General features: G+C 45.8%; 1 protein-coding gene across 1 annotated transcript in view; it reads left to right on the forward strand.

Annotated features, from left to right (window-relative positions):
* LOC135222760 (uncharacterized) overlaps positions 1-16,779 on the forward strand; it is a 73,860-nt gene that overhangs the window by 40,931 nt on the left and 16,150 nt on the right. The window contains exons 9-11 of the mRNA XM_064261013.1: positions 3,361-3,485; positions 4,378-4,516; positions 16,432-16,611. Coding sequence (XP_064117083.1) covers positions 3,361-3,485; positions 4,378-4,516; positions 16,432-16,611 — 444 coding nt within the window. The remainder of the gene's footprint in view (positions 1-3,360; positions 3,486-4,377; positions 4,517-16,431; positions 16,612-16,779) is intronic.

Here is a 16,779-nt window from a genome sequence, read left to right on the forward strand (position 1 = left end):
CCACAGGTGTTCACGCGAGTGTTCACGCTGGTGTCAGCTTGGGCCCACTCGGTAGGGATACGTCTCTTGAGATATCTCAACGATTGGTTAGCCCTGGCGAGCTCTCGCTCACAGTTGCTGCAGGACAGAGATCGACTCCTCGAATTCTGCCGCGATCTGTGAATTACAAGAGGATGAAGTACCTGGCCATGCTGATCGACACGGCAGCAGGGCGAGTCTTCCCCGCAGATTCGCGGATCAGCAGGTTCGGGAGGCAGTAAGAAAGTTCCTGTCTCTACAGGAGCACCAGCTCAGCAGTGGCAAGTCGTGATCAGCCACTTGTCGTCTCTCGAGAAGCTAGTCCCTCACGGGCGTCTTCACCTGCGGTCTCTTCAGTGGAGACTTAAGCTGTGTTGGTCACAGGCAAGGGACCCTCCCTTCCCCGTGTCCCTCACGGAGGAGGTGAGGCAGGACCTAGCCTGGTGGCTGGACGACGGGAACCTCTTAAGAGGAGTGCCTCTTCTCTCTCTCTCTCTCTCTCTCTCTCTCGTCTCTCTCTCTCTCTCTCTCTCTCTCTCTCTCTCTTCCCCCCCCCCGGAGATGCTGCTCTTCTGGGACGCATCGACTGAGGGATGGGGCGCACACCTGGAGGAGTTGCTGACTGCAGGTGTGTGGGACCATTGCGACAAGCACCTTCACATCAACGTCCTGGAGCTCAAGGCAGTGTTCCTCGCTCCCCAAGAGTTCCGGGACCGTCTGGTGGGACACTCGGTGCTGTTGATGTGCGACAACACCATAGTAGTGGCGTACGTCAACAAGCAGGGGGTCCTAGTGTCCCTCCCGCTGCACCAGTTAACGTTGCAGGTGCACGAGTGGGCCGCGGCACACTCAATATAGTTGTTGGCTCACTACATTCCAGGCAAGAGGAATGTGGTAGCTGACAAGCTCAGTCGTCGGGATCAGGTGATAGGAACCGAATGGTCCCTTCACTCAGATGTGGCGGAAAGGCTCTTCAACCTGTGGGGGTGCCCAGTCGTGGATCTTTTCGCCACCCGGCTTAACAGAAAACTCCAGGTTTTCTACTCGATTGTGCCGGACCCATGGGCAGCCGCAGAGGACGCTCTTCAGCATCCGTGGGACAACCTCTTCGTCTACGCCTTAACCCCCATTCTGTCTGATTCGCAAAGTGATCAGCAGGGTGCTGATCACTGCGAACCTTCGGATGATCCTGGTGGCGCCCAAACGACCCCAAGCCGTTTGGTATCCGGACCTGCTGGCTCTGCTTGCTGAAGCGCCGAGAGAAATTCCCCCCTGGCACAACCTCCTGTGCCAGCCACACGTAGAACAGTACCACTGGTCCGTCAAGTCCCTGTGTCTTCACGCCTGGCTTCTATCCACCATCTCTTGCGAGCGAGAGGCTTTTCTCGCAGCGCAGCGACAGAGATGGCCGGATACCTCAGACAGTCCTCTGCGGCTGTCTACCAGGGTAAGTGGTCCGTCTTCTGTGGTTGGTGTCGTGGACGGGGTCTTTCTCCTCTCAGAGCCTCTCTTCAGCAGGTAGCGGATTTCCTCGTCTTCCTTCGCCGAGAGAAGCTCCTCTCTGTCTCTGCAGTTAAGGGCTACAGAGCCACCCTGGCCTTAGTCCTTAAACTGCGAGGTGTGGATATCTCCTCTTCTTTCAAGATCTCCCTCCTGATGAAGAGCTTCGAAAGGTCTTGCCCACCCAGGGAACTCAGGCCCCCGGAATGGGATGTGACTCGCGTCCTTAGGAGTTTGACTCGAAGGCCATTCGAGCTACTCCGAGAGTCGTCAGACAGGGATCTGACCCTCAAGACCCTCTTCTTGCTGGCCTTGGCATCGGCGAAGAGAGTAGGGGAACTTCATGGTCTTTCTTTCAACGTCAAGCATTCCAGGGGATGGGGATCCATGACCCTCGATTTCGTCCCGAACTTCGTAGCGAAGACTCAGAACCCTTCGGTCCCTGATGACCGGTTTGAGTCCTTCACGATCCCCTCCCTGAAGGATTTCACCGATAATGATGCAGATGAGATGCTGCTTTGTCCTGTGAGGGTGCTACGGCGCTATCTGAAGAGAACTCGGCACCTCAGGCCTGAGTGTCGATGCCTCTTCATTAGCACCGGGATTACCAAGAAAGAAGTTTCCAAGAACACTCTTTCTTTCTGGCTGCGTGAGGTGATCAGGAGGGCGTACGAGACAGCTGGCAGTGACGACACCCGTACCCTTCGTCCGTGAGCCCACGAAATCAGAGGTATTGGTCCAACCCTTGCGTTACGCAAGAACTTCTCCCTGGTGCAGGTTCTGAAGGCAGGGGTTTGGGCCAACCAGACTACCTTCACTTCTTTCTACCTTCGGGATTTCACCCACAGGTCCTTGGACACTTTTTCCTTGGGACCCGTGGTGGCTGCTCAACAAGTTGTGTAGTCTACCCAGCACCCGAGCGGACAGAACAGCATCGCAGAGGGCCGCGGTCGTCACCACGCTGAACAGGAAGCAGATGCCCCTTTCTATCCCTTTCAGTAGGGGTAGAAGTGTTTATCCACCACTCCCCAACAAGGGGGGGAGTGGAAGCCAACAAGAGACAAACCCATAACTTTACCTTGGCTCTGAAGTAGGAACTAGTTCTTGCTTTTTGCTATTTATAAGAGGTACGCTTGCCTCCCTCTCATAATTTGGTCCAGAAGTCTGACCACTGATCCTGCGGTGCAGAGGCTAGGATCCCTCCCTCTGCTCTTACGACCAGGGAGGGAATCCAAGGTAGGATGAACACCAGTCTGTTCATAAGACTCAGATTCCACCCACCAATAAGTGAGTCTTCCTATTGTTAAAGGACCGAAGGTATGTATTTCGTATCGGAACAAATAACAATTTGTCAAAAATTGTATTTTTCCTAACTGTACAAACCTGAGGTCCTTTACACATAGTCCCACCTCATGCCACCCCTCACTCTGCGTTTCCTGGGCCTCAAGCAAAGTGACTCCTCGCCTTGCAGTCAAGCGTACCGCTAACTCCCAGACAAGTAGTTAACTACCAAACCCCTTTGTTCGAAGCGTATGACCGGTTCAGCTGCCGCTAAGTACCTTCCTATTGTTAAAGGACCTCAGGTTTGTATAGTTAGGAAAAAAACAATTTTTGACAAATTGTTATTTTTTACCATAGTTAAACCTGCTCGGTAAAAGTAATGAGTAATTTAGCTTTACACAGCTGTTCTGAAATTTTGATTCCCTCTAAATTTTGTGTGTGCTAACTTCATAACAAGCTGCTTGATGGATGCTTTGGCATCGAGTCTAGATAGGTAACCTTTCCAAACCAATTTTATATGACCAGTTTCTTCAAATCTACAAATGGCCTCTTGTTCTACAGATCAGCATGTATTCTGAAGCCCTGAATCTGCCGGTGGTGTGTCTGCCGAGAGTTCCGTTCACTTTGGCCCTCATAATTCAGAGTGATCTTGCTGCTGTGCATCGCTGGGGAAAGCTCCTCTCTAGGTATTTCAAAAGAAGCCTTGGTGGTGCTCTTACGGATAGTCACGTAGTCTCTTCACCAGGAAAGAAAATTAATACGTATTGCTGTCTTGTGGACTGGCTGTGGTTATCAGCTCTATTATTGATATACGTACATAGAACAGTAATTTTTTTAATCAACCAACTGTAAATCTAAACAGCTAATTGAGATTAGTGAAAGCTTACACTGTATCCAACCTCACACAGATCACAATTCAGATGGATTGGCCAATCAGAAGCAAGGTGGAAGTTTCAGTGATTTTGGCTGTTGATATTTACAGTGTGTTCAAATTAAAAAAAAAAGTTTACTAGTGATAAAGCAAGAGCTTTTACCTGACCAACTAGATGCACTGGAAGAACTTCTTTAGGGTGTTCTAAAGAGGCCACTGAATGTAAATCAACATAGTCCAGTCATATACTGATTATTCACAGGAGCCTCCACATCTTTGTTTATATATTAAAGAGTTTTCAATGGTTTTTTCTTGCTCTTTGGTATTGTAGTTTTCTTTTTGTGCAATCTCTCATTTTTTTTCATTCAGTGGTTGACCTCCATGAGATAGATATGACTCCTTGGTCTATATGTACAAATTTATGACACTACTTAATTCATAGGATTTGGAATAGCACAACACTGAGTCAGTTGAATGTTTGAAGCTAAAAATGAATATTAACCAAGAATTATCCTATAATAGTGGAAGAAATAACTTATTTTAATTCATTTTAAAGTCGGGAAAAGGCATCCTGTAGAATTATGATTGTATGCAGTTGCCCACGAGTGTAACCTGGAAAGCCCAGATTACCAACTGTGGGAAGAACATCAGTACCAATGGTCTCCCATTCCAGAGAACAGTTATCTGTTATTCATTTGTTTTTCCAGCATACCAGCAACAGTCGAGCGCATCAGAAAGATGGACGTATATGGACCTGAAAACGCAGTTCAGGTTGAGTGCCTCAGCATGTGCGAGTCTTTCAACATGTCGGTCAAGGTCTTTGTGCAGAGCGTCTACATCGGATCGGTAAGCATTACTGAAGTTGGAATTGGAATCTCAAATTTAGGACAAAAGGCAGGAGCTGGGACCTACGAGGGCATTCAGCACGGAAAGGGAAATTGAGAAGAAAGGAGGTTTGACAGGTGTAACAGGAGGAACACCTCATAGTTGCACCATGAAACGATTGGTAGGAGAGGGTGGGAGTCAAGATGAAAGAAAGAGAATATGAACAGTGGTACAGTAAAAGAAAAAGAGAGCGGTTGCTGCTAGGTGATGGGGATGCTGCAAAGAACATTTAGTAATGCCTACAGTGCATCACGCAAGGTGCACTGATGACACTGATTATATATTGTATAATTGTTATTGGTATTTTATGCATTGTTGAAATATGGTGGGTGTCCTATATATGGACAGCATATGGTTGATTCTAGAAGGTGTCTGTTGATGTATTTAAGTTGTGTTGTGACGTTATAGACAAGATGGCGGCGGCGGCGGTGGGGTGTAAACAACAAGAAGGTGCAGTTGGAGGCACGTGCTTGTGTTGTTTGGTTGGTAGGGGAGAGCTCTCTGTCTGGTAGGAGTTTTTGGGTCATAAGTCTTGTTGTGCTGTTGATCTAAGGTGATTTCTGGAGTATACTGGAGTTGGAGAATGCGTACAGGTGGGTAGATTATTCATGTGTAGAAAAAAGGGATGAGGCTAGGCTAAAATTCAAACTGGTAGCAGAGCGTGGTTGATCAAAAATGCCTGGATCCGACAGTGAACAAAGGGAGACTAGATGGAGAAGGGAATGTCCGAGGTTTAGTGGGATACAAGAAGAGTACAAAGAATTGAAAGGTCAAGCCGAAGTTTGGCTATTGTTGTCTGGAGAAGATACAAAATACCCGGCGATTGAAATGAGAATGAGCTTAAAAGGGAAAGCCCGAGAACTAGTGGAAGGATTAGATAGAGATAAACTTATGGGTACAGAGGATCCAAAGATAATCCTAGACAAACTAGATAAAGCCTATCTAAAAGACTTGGTAATGGAGAATTATGGCAGAATAAAAAGATACATTTTAATAAGAAGAGAATCTAGTGAAAAGATGGCGGACTAGTATTTAAATAGATGCGAGAAGGCAGCATTTGAGTGTGAAAGAGCAATGGGGAAAGATACGCTTGAAGGGGAAGTCAAGGGTTATCATGTAATAGAGCAAGCAAATCTCACGGAAAATAAAAAAACAAATGGTATTTGAGTCAGGAAGGTTGTTAGGAGAATGAGGGACACTAGGACAGAGTCTAATAAAGTGTTTAATATTGGTGAGAAATCTTATAAGTCCAAAGGAATAATAGAAATACCTGTGATACTAAAAAACAGAAAGTTTCATACATTCAACTTACCTGTCAGATATATACATAGCTATCGACTCCGTCGTTCCCGACAGAATTTCAAATTTCGCTGGCACTCGCTACAGGTAGGTCAGGTGATCTACCGCCCTGCTCTGGGTGGCAGGGCTAGGAACTATTCCCGTTTTCTAATCATAATCTCTCTGTCGCCGGGCTGTATCACATTGTTGTTACTTCCCTCCTGACTAGAATTCGTTTTTTCGCAAAGCTTTTGATCATCTCTCGCTGATATTTGGTGACGTACTTGGATCGTTGTTTGGCATTCGCTATCGTGGACTGTTTTTTTGGACTTGGTTTTTGGATTTGTGAATATGTCTGATTCTAGTGTTAGTTTTCAGAGTGTGTGTGAATGAGGGCTGTAAAGGTGAGGATTCCGAAAGCTTCGGTAGATCCTCACACTAGTTGTGGGAGGGGGTGTAGAATGGTTGAATGTTCGATTGAGAATCGTGTAATGAGTGTGAGAATCTGAGTGCACAAGAGTGGAAGAATCTAACTTCTTACTTGAAGAAGTTAGAGAGATAGAGAGAGGAAGGCGGCTTATAAACCCGCAGAATGTCTGCCTCTCATGATTTACTGTCTAGCTCTGTAGCTTCTTCCTATGATGATAATGACCATTCTGTTTCAGCCCGTTCACAAATTGCTAATCCCTCTAGTTCTGCTTCGGAAATAGCAGAACTTAGAGCTTCCCTTCAGAAAATGCAGGAAAAAGTCGCAGCATTGGAAGGTAAGGAAAGTGAATGTGGCAGTGATATTAGTGTCCCCAGTGTAGTGGATGGGGGGCGTCTGGTCGTCTCTGCGACGCTCCCAGGCCTAGACCTCTTCCAAGCTCCCTGGCCCGGAGGAGAAGGAAAGTCGAAAGCCGTACGGGGTTGTGGAGAATCCCCAACGATCAGGCGTCCCTTCGGCAGAATCGGTCGTATCGACTGCCAAGGACCGCTATAGGAAAAGCGTCCTTCGAGAGTGCTTTTCGTCGTCGAGTTCGCCTTCTCCGAGAAGAGGATGGAAGGAGTCGAATCTTTCCCGTCCTTTGAAGAGGAGTATGAAAAGAGCATGAGCTCAATTCGAGTCCCGAGCGCTTCTCAGAAGGAGGAGCGCCTTCGGTAATAAAGAGGGCGAGAATACAGTCAGACTCTGGGTCTGGAAGAGATCCTAGAGCGCCTTCCAGATCTCCCTCTCCTAATGCGGAAGATTCCTCAACCAAGAAAGTTTTGAAGAATATGCAAGAGCAATTAGCCTTGTTAGTAGACTCGTTATAAGGAGCCTACTCGTAGAGGATGATAGGCTTCCTATTAAAAGATCTAAATACCTATCTCCTGCCAGGCGCGACGCATCCTTCAGGGGAGTTGTCGCACAGGCGGCCATCTCTGGGGGGGGCGGTGCTGAATAGACAGGAGAGAGGTAAGAAAGGAAGCTACTCCTGTCAAGAGTAGGCGCCAACCAGAAGCCAGACTCCGAGTAGGCGCAACGAGCCAGTACAAAGGATTCAAGATCTTCAGTCAAGCGCCAAGAGTTAGCTGAAGATGAAGATCCTGTTAGGAGTAGAGCACTTGTGAGACGGAAAGCGCCTACGAAAACATCAGACGCATGCTAAGGATCAGGAGTATTCGGAACGACGTGCTCCTACAACGACACCCAGGAGTCGTCGGGCCTAGACCCCCCCCCCCCCCCCCCCCCCCCCTAGTACTCCTCCCAGGCGCCAGGAGGGTATTCTGAACTAAATACTCCTCCCAGGCGCCAGGAGTATTCGGAAGCTTATACTCCTCACAGGCGCAGGAGGTACTCTGCACTTAATCTCCTCCCAGGCGCCAGGAGTATTCCGAAGCTTATACTCCTCCCAGGCGCCAGGAGTATTCGGAACTTAATACTCCTACCCACACCCCACGCCAGGAGTAATTCTGAACAAAATGGCGCCCTACTAAAAGCCAGGTTATTCGAGGCGCTCTGCGCCTGCCAGGCGCCAGGAGTATTCCAGTCGCGTTACTCCTCCCGCCCAGGCGCCAGGAGTATTCCGAAGCTTATCTCCTCCCAGGCGCCAGGAGTATTCGGAACTTAATACTCCTACCACGCGCCAGGAGTATTCTGAACAAAATGCGCCTAATAAAAAGCCAGGAGTATTCGAGGCGCTCTGCGCCTGCCAGGCGCCAGGAGTATTCGGAACTTAATACTCCTACAACGCGCCAGGAGTATTCTAAACAAAATGCGCCTACTGAAAGCCAGGAGTATTCGAGGCGCTTTGCGCCTGCCAGGCGCCAGGAGTATTCCAAGCACGTTACTCCTCCCAGGCGAGATACTCCTGCTGTACACCAGGCGCATTCCTCGTATGAAGAGCCTGACACTCGTAAGAGAGTAAGAGAAGAGTCAGTAGAAAGAAGAGAGCCTTCTCCTTCCGAGCCTATCAACCCAGAAGATGCCTCGGAGGACGAAATGAAGGAAGGGTCTTCTAATTATAAAAGTTCTTTCGTCCCTTCTGTTGGAGGAATATGGAGACTCTTTGACGCCAGCTGCTCCCCCTTCGCCACGCTCGCAGTTTTCGAGCACGAAAACACTCAAGTCTTCCTCTTTCCTTAAAATGAAGCCTGCCATTTCTATGAGGAGAGCTCTACAATCTCTTGACTCCTGGTTCAAGAAGAAGAAGGAGTTAGGAAGGACGGTCTTTTGTATGCCTCCCGCTAAACTTACAGGGAGGAGAGGAATTTGGTACGAACGGGAGAGGATATGGGATTATCTCTGTCCGTTTCAGCTGAGTCAGACTTCTCGAGTTTGGTGGATTCGTCGAGAAGGCACGCCTTGATGCAGCGAAGGTTACATGGGGGCTTTCGGAAACGGACCACCTCATCAAGGGACTTTTTCACACTTTAGAAGTTTTTAACTTCTTAGATTGGTCCCTTGGGGTTCTGGCCAAGAAATCTCAAAAAAGAACAACTCGACCCAGAAACCCTGAATTGCATCCTCGCCTGCATTGATAAGGCTGTTCAGGATGGATCGGCTGAGGTATGCTCTCTATATGGTGCAGGAGTTTTAAAGAAAAGGGCGGTGCACAGTGCTTTCCTCACGAAGGCCGTCTCTCATTCGCAGAGAGCCGCCTTATTGTTTGCGCCCCTCTCTCTGAACACCTTTTTCCTCGCAGTTGGTGAAGGACATCGCACATTCTCTGACAGAAAAGGCCACCCAGGATCTCCTTAGACAATCCTCAAGGAAGAATAGGCCTGTGGCTAGTGAGGAAAAGAAAGTGGCTCGCCCAGCTCAGAAACAGCCCTTTCGAGGAGGTCTTCCAACTAGACCGATCGCCAGAAGGAAGTCAACCGATAAAAGGGGCAGGTCTTCCTTCCGTCCCCTTTTAAGAAGGGAATGAGAATTCTGTCCTCCAGACACCCGTAGGAGCCAGGCTACATTATTTTGCGAAAGCCCTGGGAAGACATAGGAGCCAACACTTGGACGATGTCGATTATCAGGAAGGGGTATCGCATCCCATTCAAGGACATTCCTCCCTTGACAACATCTCCGAGGGAATTGTCCGCCAGATACAGGGACCCTATTCTGAGGGACACTCTTCGTCAAAGGTGGTGGAAGATGTGGGACAAAAGGGCAATAGAACTTGTGCTGGATTGCAACTCCCCGGGGTTTTACAATCGCTTGTTTCTGTAACAAAAGCCTCGGGGGGATGGAGACCGGTACTGGACGTAAGTCGCTGAACAAATTTGTCGAACAACAGAAGTTCAACATGGCAAACGTCTGCCTCAGTCCTTGCAGCATACGACAGAAGGGGATTGGATGGTGTCCCTAGACCTTCAGGACGCATACTTCCACATCCCGATCCACCATTCGTCGAGGAAGTACCATTCGATTTATGTTCGAAGGAAGAAATTATCAGTTCAGGGCCCTGTGTTTCGGCCTGTCCACGGCTTCCTCAAGTCTTCACAGACGTGATGAAAAATGTAGCAAGACACCTACATTTGAAAGGGATAAATGTCTCCATGTACCTGGACGACTGGCTCATCAGAGCCAGGTCTCAAAAGCAGTGTTTGGAGGACCTGTTAATAACACTGGAATTGACAAAGTCTTTGGGATTGATCGTGAACCTCGAGAAGTCTCAGATGATCCCCAGCCAGAACGTGGTTTATCTGGGATTCAGATGGATTCTCGGGGTTTCGAGCTTTTCCATCTCAAGAGAGATTAAAGAAAGGCTGTGCCACAGTTATCGAACTTTCTAGGGAAAGAGCGCACTTCGGCGAGGGAATGGCCTGAGCCTTCTGGGAACCCTTTCCTCGCTCGAACAGTTCTTTCTCCTAAGAAGATTACATCTTCGACCGCTTCAGTTCTTCCTAGAAGAAGTTGGAGTTGGAAGACAGGTCAGCTCTCGGACACGTTTCCAATATCGGAAGAAATAAAACATCATTTGAAGTGGTGGTTGGTTCCATTAAAGGAAAACAAAGGAGTGTCCCTGCAAGTACGGAACCCAAGCCTGACATTGTTTTCAGACGCCTCGGAGGCGGGCTGGGGTGCAACATGGGACCCAGAGAAGTGTCAGGCACCTGGTCGGCAGAACAGGTGTCATGGCACATAAATTGCAAAGAGCTCTTAGCAATTCACCTGGCGCTAAAGAGCTTCGAACACTTAGTCAGAGGCAAAGTCGTGCAGATAAATTCAGACAATACGACAGCTCTGGCGTATGTCAAGAAGCAAGGAGGGACGCACTCTTTTGCTCTGTACGAGCTGGCACGGGATCTACTGATTTGGGCGAACCAAAGGAAGGTAATTCTTCTAACAAGGTTTGTCCAAGGGGAGAGGAATGTGAGAGCGGACAGATTGAGCAGGAGATTCCAGGTCCTTCCCACAGAATGGACACTCCACTCAGAAGTCTGTCAGAGCATTTGGCTCCTTTGGGGGAAGCCTCAAATAGATCTTTTCGCCACATTCCTCTCCAAAAGGATAGATACATTTTGTGCCCTGGTGGAGGATCCCCGGGCTTATGCAACATGCTCCTTTCTCCTGGACTGGTCAGGAATAGACGTTTACGCTTTTCCCCCGTTCAAGATACTGGGGGAAGTAGTCGAAAATTCGTGCATCCGAAGGAACCAAGATGACTCTGATCGCTCCGTATTGGCCAGCTCAAATTTGGTTCACAGAGGTGATGGAATGGACAGTGGACTTCCCCAGATCTCTTCCAAACAGAATAGATCTGCTCAAACAACCCCACTTCGAGAGGTACCATCAAAATCTACCGCTCTTGCTCTGACTGCCTTTCGACTATCGAAAGACTTGTCAGAGCGAGAGGGTTTTTCTCGCCAGGCAGCAAACGCAATTGCTAGAGCCCGCAGATCATCTACTAGGCGAGTGTACCAATCGAAGTGGGAAGTTTTCAGAAACTGGTGTAGGTCGAAGAAGCTGTCCCTCTTCCAGTACCTCTGTGACCGAAATTGCAGATTTCCTTCTGTTTCTTAGACAAAAGTCGCATCTCTCGGTACCAAACTATTAAGGGGTACAGGAGTATGCTCTCAGCAGTCTTTAGAAACGAGGATTAGATCTAACGAATGACAAGGATTTGCACGACCTCATTCGTTCATTCGAAACATCTAAATCACTTGAACCTAAGGTTCCAACTGGTGGAACTTAGATGTGGTTTCTTAAATTTCTTTCATCAGATGAATTCGAACCACTTCACACTGCTTCGTTCCGTAATATCACATAGAAAGTGTTTGTTTCTGATGTCTCTTGCAACGGCAAAAAGAATCAGTGAGTTGCACGCCCTTGAATCAAGAGTTGGCTTCAAAGGAGACTCCGCAATTTGTTCATTTCAGTCCCTTTTTCTGGCCAAAATGAAAACCCTTCGAATCCCTGGCCCAGGAGCTTCGAAGTGAAAGGACTTTCTAGTTTGGTGGGCAGAGAGGCAGAAAGATCCCTTTGCCCAGTTAGAGCTCTAAAATTTTATCTGGACAGGAAGAAGCAGTTGGGGGGTTCGCAGAAAGGTCTTTGGTGCTCAGTGAAAGACCCCAAGAGAGCAATGTCCAAGAACGCATTAGCCTTCTTTGTTAGAAGTGTTATCACGGAAGCTCATAAGAAGTGTCCAGATGATTCTTTTAATCTTCTAAGAGTGGGAGCCCACGAAGTTAGAGCAATCGCAACTTCGGTGGCGTTCCAAAGAAATATGTCACTAAAGAACATTTTGGACACAACTTATTGGAGATGCAACTCCTGTGTGCATCCCATTATTTAAAAGACGTGCGAGTTACGTATGATAAAATGTTTTTCGTTAGGTCCGTTTGTGTCAGCACAGACGGTTCTGGGTAAAGGAGAAAGCACCAATCCTTAAAATTATGTACGTAACCCTCTTGTCGGATGTGTTCTCGGGTTTTCGGTGTATGGGAGTGTCAGTAGTCGCACAGGCGGCCTTCACTTCTCTTCATTTGAAAATCGAGTGACATCTGACTATTAGAGGGGTACAAAAATTTTGTTATTTTTGTATGTATGAGTTTTCGAGTTTGTTTGTGTTGTTTGCAAAGAGTTTGGGGATAACTCTAGGCAATCTTAGAACTAACACGGGTTAGGATCGGGTGATCGGGATTGGTTGTGTGCTCCTTAAATTAGTGCGTGTTGTCATATAAGCGGATGTGCTCCCATTGACAACGCCAGATAGGATTCTGTCGAGTAAGTGGAAGAGACCCCATCGACAGATCCACAAGAACTCTTGGCCACAGATCCCCCCCCACTATCTCGCTAAGGCTTCTTGAGATGAAGCAGACTCCTGGGCAGTAGCCACGAAGTCTTCCATCTAAAAGGTAGGAACTAAGGTTTATTAATACCTACAACATATGTTGTTTACCTGTCTAGTCAGTTAGTTAGCTGTCTCTTGCCCTCCACCAAAGGGTGTCAATCAGCTATGTATATATCTGACAGGTAAGTTGAATGTATGAAAATGACATTGTTATGATACAATAAAGTTTCATACATACTTACCTGGCAGATATATACAATTGAAGACCCACCCAGCCCTCCCCGCAGGAGAACAGGTTGGAAGGAGAGATTATGATTAGAAAACGTGAATAGTTTTCCTAGCCCTGCCACCCAGAGCAGTGGCGGTAGATCACCTGACCTACCTGTAGCGAGTGCGCGAAATTTGAAATTCTGTCCCGGGAACGACGGAGTCGATAGCTATGTATATATCTGCCAGGTAAGTATGTATGAAACTTTATTGTATCATAACAATGTCATTTTTATTTGAAGACAGAAATTCTGCAGGGTGATATACCCTGGCTGATAGGTAAGCAAACCATGAGTAAAATGGGTATGACCCTAAATTTCAAAGAAAATTGTGTCGTAATAGAAGTATTAGGGGGAACGAAAGTAGAGTTAAGAGAAGACGAACAGGGTCATTTAAGAGTACCTATAAGGAGGGGGAAGGCAGAAGAATTATTACTGGAGGGTTGGAAGGGAAAGAATCTGAGGGAAATTAAGAACACAATGAAGAAATTACTACACTTTGGTCACGGGAGTGGAGATAAAATATGGAAGCTAACAGAGGAAGCACAATGGAGTATAATGGGTTAATCGAAAAAGAAAAAGAGGAAATAAGAAAGTTACTAATGGAACTGATTGAAAATTGTGAGGTTTGTAAAAGATACAAAAGAAACCCTGCCAAACCATTAGTAGGCTTTTCTTGGAGTAAAACGTTTAATGAAGTTGTAGGGATGGATGTGGGAGAGATAGAAGAGAGAAAGTTCTAGGTAATAGTGGATATGGCAACGAGGTATTGTCAGGCCTGTTGGATAAAAGATAAGAAACCAGAAACTATAATAAAGACACTTTTTAAGTGCTGGTTTGCTATATTTGGAGCGACCTCCAAAATATTGTCAGATAAAGGGGGAGAATTTCAAAATGTAAAAGTAAGGAGGATGGCAGAAAGATGGAATATTAAAGTATAAGCCACAGCATCAGAATCTCCGTGGAGCAACGGATTATGTGAAAAGACCGTAGGCATCATCAAGGGAAGTGTAAGAAAGATGATGGAGGAGGAGGAAGTAGATTGGTCCATAGCATTGAAATGGGTAGTGAGTGCTAGGAACTGCTTAATGAATAATGGAGGTTTCTCTCCCAACCAATTAGTATTTGGAAAAAACCCTTCACTGCCTAACCTAATGGGAGAAGGAAGTTCAAGTCCTGCAAGCAGAGAAAAAGGGATGGAAGAGGGTATGGTAAGGGACGCACTGAATGCAATGCACAAGGCCAGAGAAGCGTTTATAAAAAATGAGTCTTAATAAAATAAGAATAGCGTTAAACAAAAACATCAGAGAACATAAATTTGAAGAAGCAGTGGTAGGAGATGAGGTATTCTATAAGAGGGAAAATGAAAATGAATGGAGAGGACCTGCTCAGGTAGTGGGAGTATCGGGGAAAACAATAATAGTCAAACATGGATTCCTTAAGAGAAGTAGCTAGGATACATGTGACTAAGATTCAACGACGATCACCAGATACAGAAGAGATATCTGCTAGAATAGATAAATCCCATGGTGTGAAAGGTAGATCAGATGGCCCAAATGCAGGGAATGTAGATTGGCAAGGAGAGGAGATAATAGTAGGTGGGAGAAGGAATGCAGACACAGAAGAGACTATAGAAAGAGGTGGTAGAGGAAACAGTGGAAGATACCGGGAAAGTGGGTCAATAGAAGGCAAGTTAATGGAAGAGATACCAAAATTCAAAAAGGAAAATAGAGTTAGAGCTATAAACAACGATACAGGACAATTAGAAGAATGGACTATATTAGGTCTTGCAGGAAAAAGATCAAGCCAAGCATGGGCTGATTCGTACAATGTACAAGACTCAGTCAGGTGTCTGACAAAGGGTGGGTTAACTTGAGGGATTATAGTCAGGTAGAAAAAATTGAAGATGAAGAGGTGTTGATGGGATTTGAAAATAGAAGCATAATGGAAGCTAAAGAAAAAGAACTTCAAAGTTGGAGAGATAACCAGGTATATGAGGAGGTAAATGATGTTGGACAAAAAGCTACATCTACAAGATGGATAGTAACTGAAAAGATAAAAGGGGGGGAAAGGATATGTAAAGCAAGATTGGTAGCTAGAGAGTTTGAAGAAGTGATGGCAGAGTGGGAAAAGGACGCTGAAATTTTAAAATTCTGTCTTAACCATAATAAAGGTGAAAGATTGGAATTGTTATACATTGGATGTCAAAACTGCATATTTACAAGGTGATGAGATACAAAGAGAAGTGTATTTGAAGCCACCGAGGGAAGACGGTTGGAGGGGATTATGGAAGTTGAAGAAAACCGTCTATGGGCTCAAGGACGCAGCAAAAGCATGATATTGTAAAGTGGTGAAAGCAGTGAAGGAGCTTCAAGGTGAGAGAAGTAGACTAGAACCTAACATATTCTTTTGGAAAACGGACAATAAATTGAGTGGCACTTTGTGTACACACGTAGATGATTTTTGCTACGGAGGAACTGAAGGATTCTTAAAGGAAACGATTGGGAAGTTGAAAGGGAAATTACAAGTGAGAGAACTAGAGAGTAAAAGGTTCAAGTATATAGGAGTAGTAATAGAGCAGAAGGAGAATAGATTTTCCCTTAATCAGTGGCAGTATATAACTTCTATAAGAGAACCAGAGGTTAAAAGATATACTGGTAATAGAGTGCTAGAACAAATGGAGTTAACTAATGAGTATAGATCAGTGGTAGGACAGCTGAATTGGGTATCACTACGTACGATGTCAGAAATATCATATGATGTTAGCGAGTTAAGTAAAGCATTTAAAGAAGGAACAACTCAGGATATGAAGAAGATTATTAAAATTGTGAAGTTACAATAAGTGAGATGGAAGAAGAAAGGATTTATTGGGAAGCCTATGCAGACGCTTCATTTGGAAACATAGAAGATGGCCCTACTCAACTGGGTTATATTATTTCCTTGACAGATGGGAAGAGGAGAAGTCCCATATGGTGGAAGTCTAGGAAATCCAGGACTGGCAAAATCCACCATTGAGGCCGAAGCCCTGAGTGTTGGGGAAGCTATAGAAGGGTTGACATATTTCAAGCATTTGTGGGAAGAGGTAGTAGGAGGGAGAAATTTTGAAGCTTTGGTTAACACTGATAGTAAAACACTAATGACCGCCATCAAATCGAGCACTGGTGTAAGTAGCAAGCGATTAAAAATAGATATTGCAGAAATAAGGGAAACCATAGAATCTGGGGAAATAAATGAGGTGAGATGGATAAAAGGAAAGGAGCAAGTGGCTGATGTATTAACTGAAGCAGGTGTTTCAGGGGAATGTATTAGAAATTATGTAGAGGGTAAAGAGTTGGAGGATGAAGGAAATTAAGAAGGGGAGTAGGTTAGGAAACAGTCGGAGGGGAGGGAGAAAGAGATAAGACACTACCCCTTATGTGATCTAGTCATCAGGGTGATTCCAAACTACTGTTTAAACTACTTGATATCAATGCTCCTAACTGCAGTGACAACTTGAGCTTGCAATGTGTTTTGTAAAAACTGTCATTCATATATATTTTCAATATTTACGTTGTATTTTTGTCCTTAACATTTTTTTCAGGCATTTGGAAGCCTCTACAAGAATCTCTTGGACCCATTTTACTCATTTGACTTCCTTCAAAAAATTGTTGCCTCGCCATCTGCAAAGAAATTTGCGCAAGTCACCCACGCGCTGCCTTACCTGCCGTACTGTGCGAAGAATCTGATTGAACTGGGAGACAGGGAACTAGACAAAGACGAGGTCAGTGGTCTGCAAAATACCTACATGTCCAGCTTCTCAGACCTGGCCTTGATTTGATTTTCGTGTACCTTTAAAATAAAATATTTGTTCCGATACGTAATACAAACCCTCGGTCCTATAACAATAGGAAGGTAACTAGCGGCAGCTGGGACGGTCGTAAGCTTCGAA

This window comes from Macrobrachium nipponense, chromosome 8, assembly GCF_015104395.2.
Source record: "Macrobrachium nipponense isolate FS-2020 chromosome 8, ASM1510439v2, whole genome shotgun sequence".
NCBI lineage: Eukaryota > Metazoa > Arthropoda > Malacostraca > Decapoda > Palaemonidae > Macrobrachium > Macrobrachium nipponense.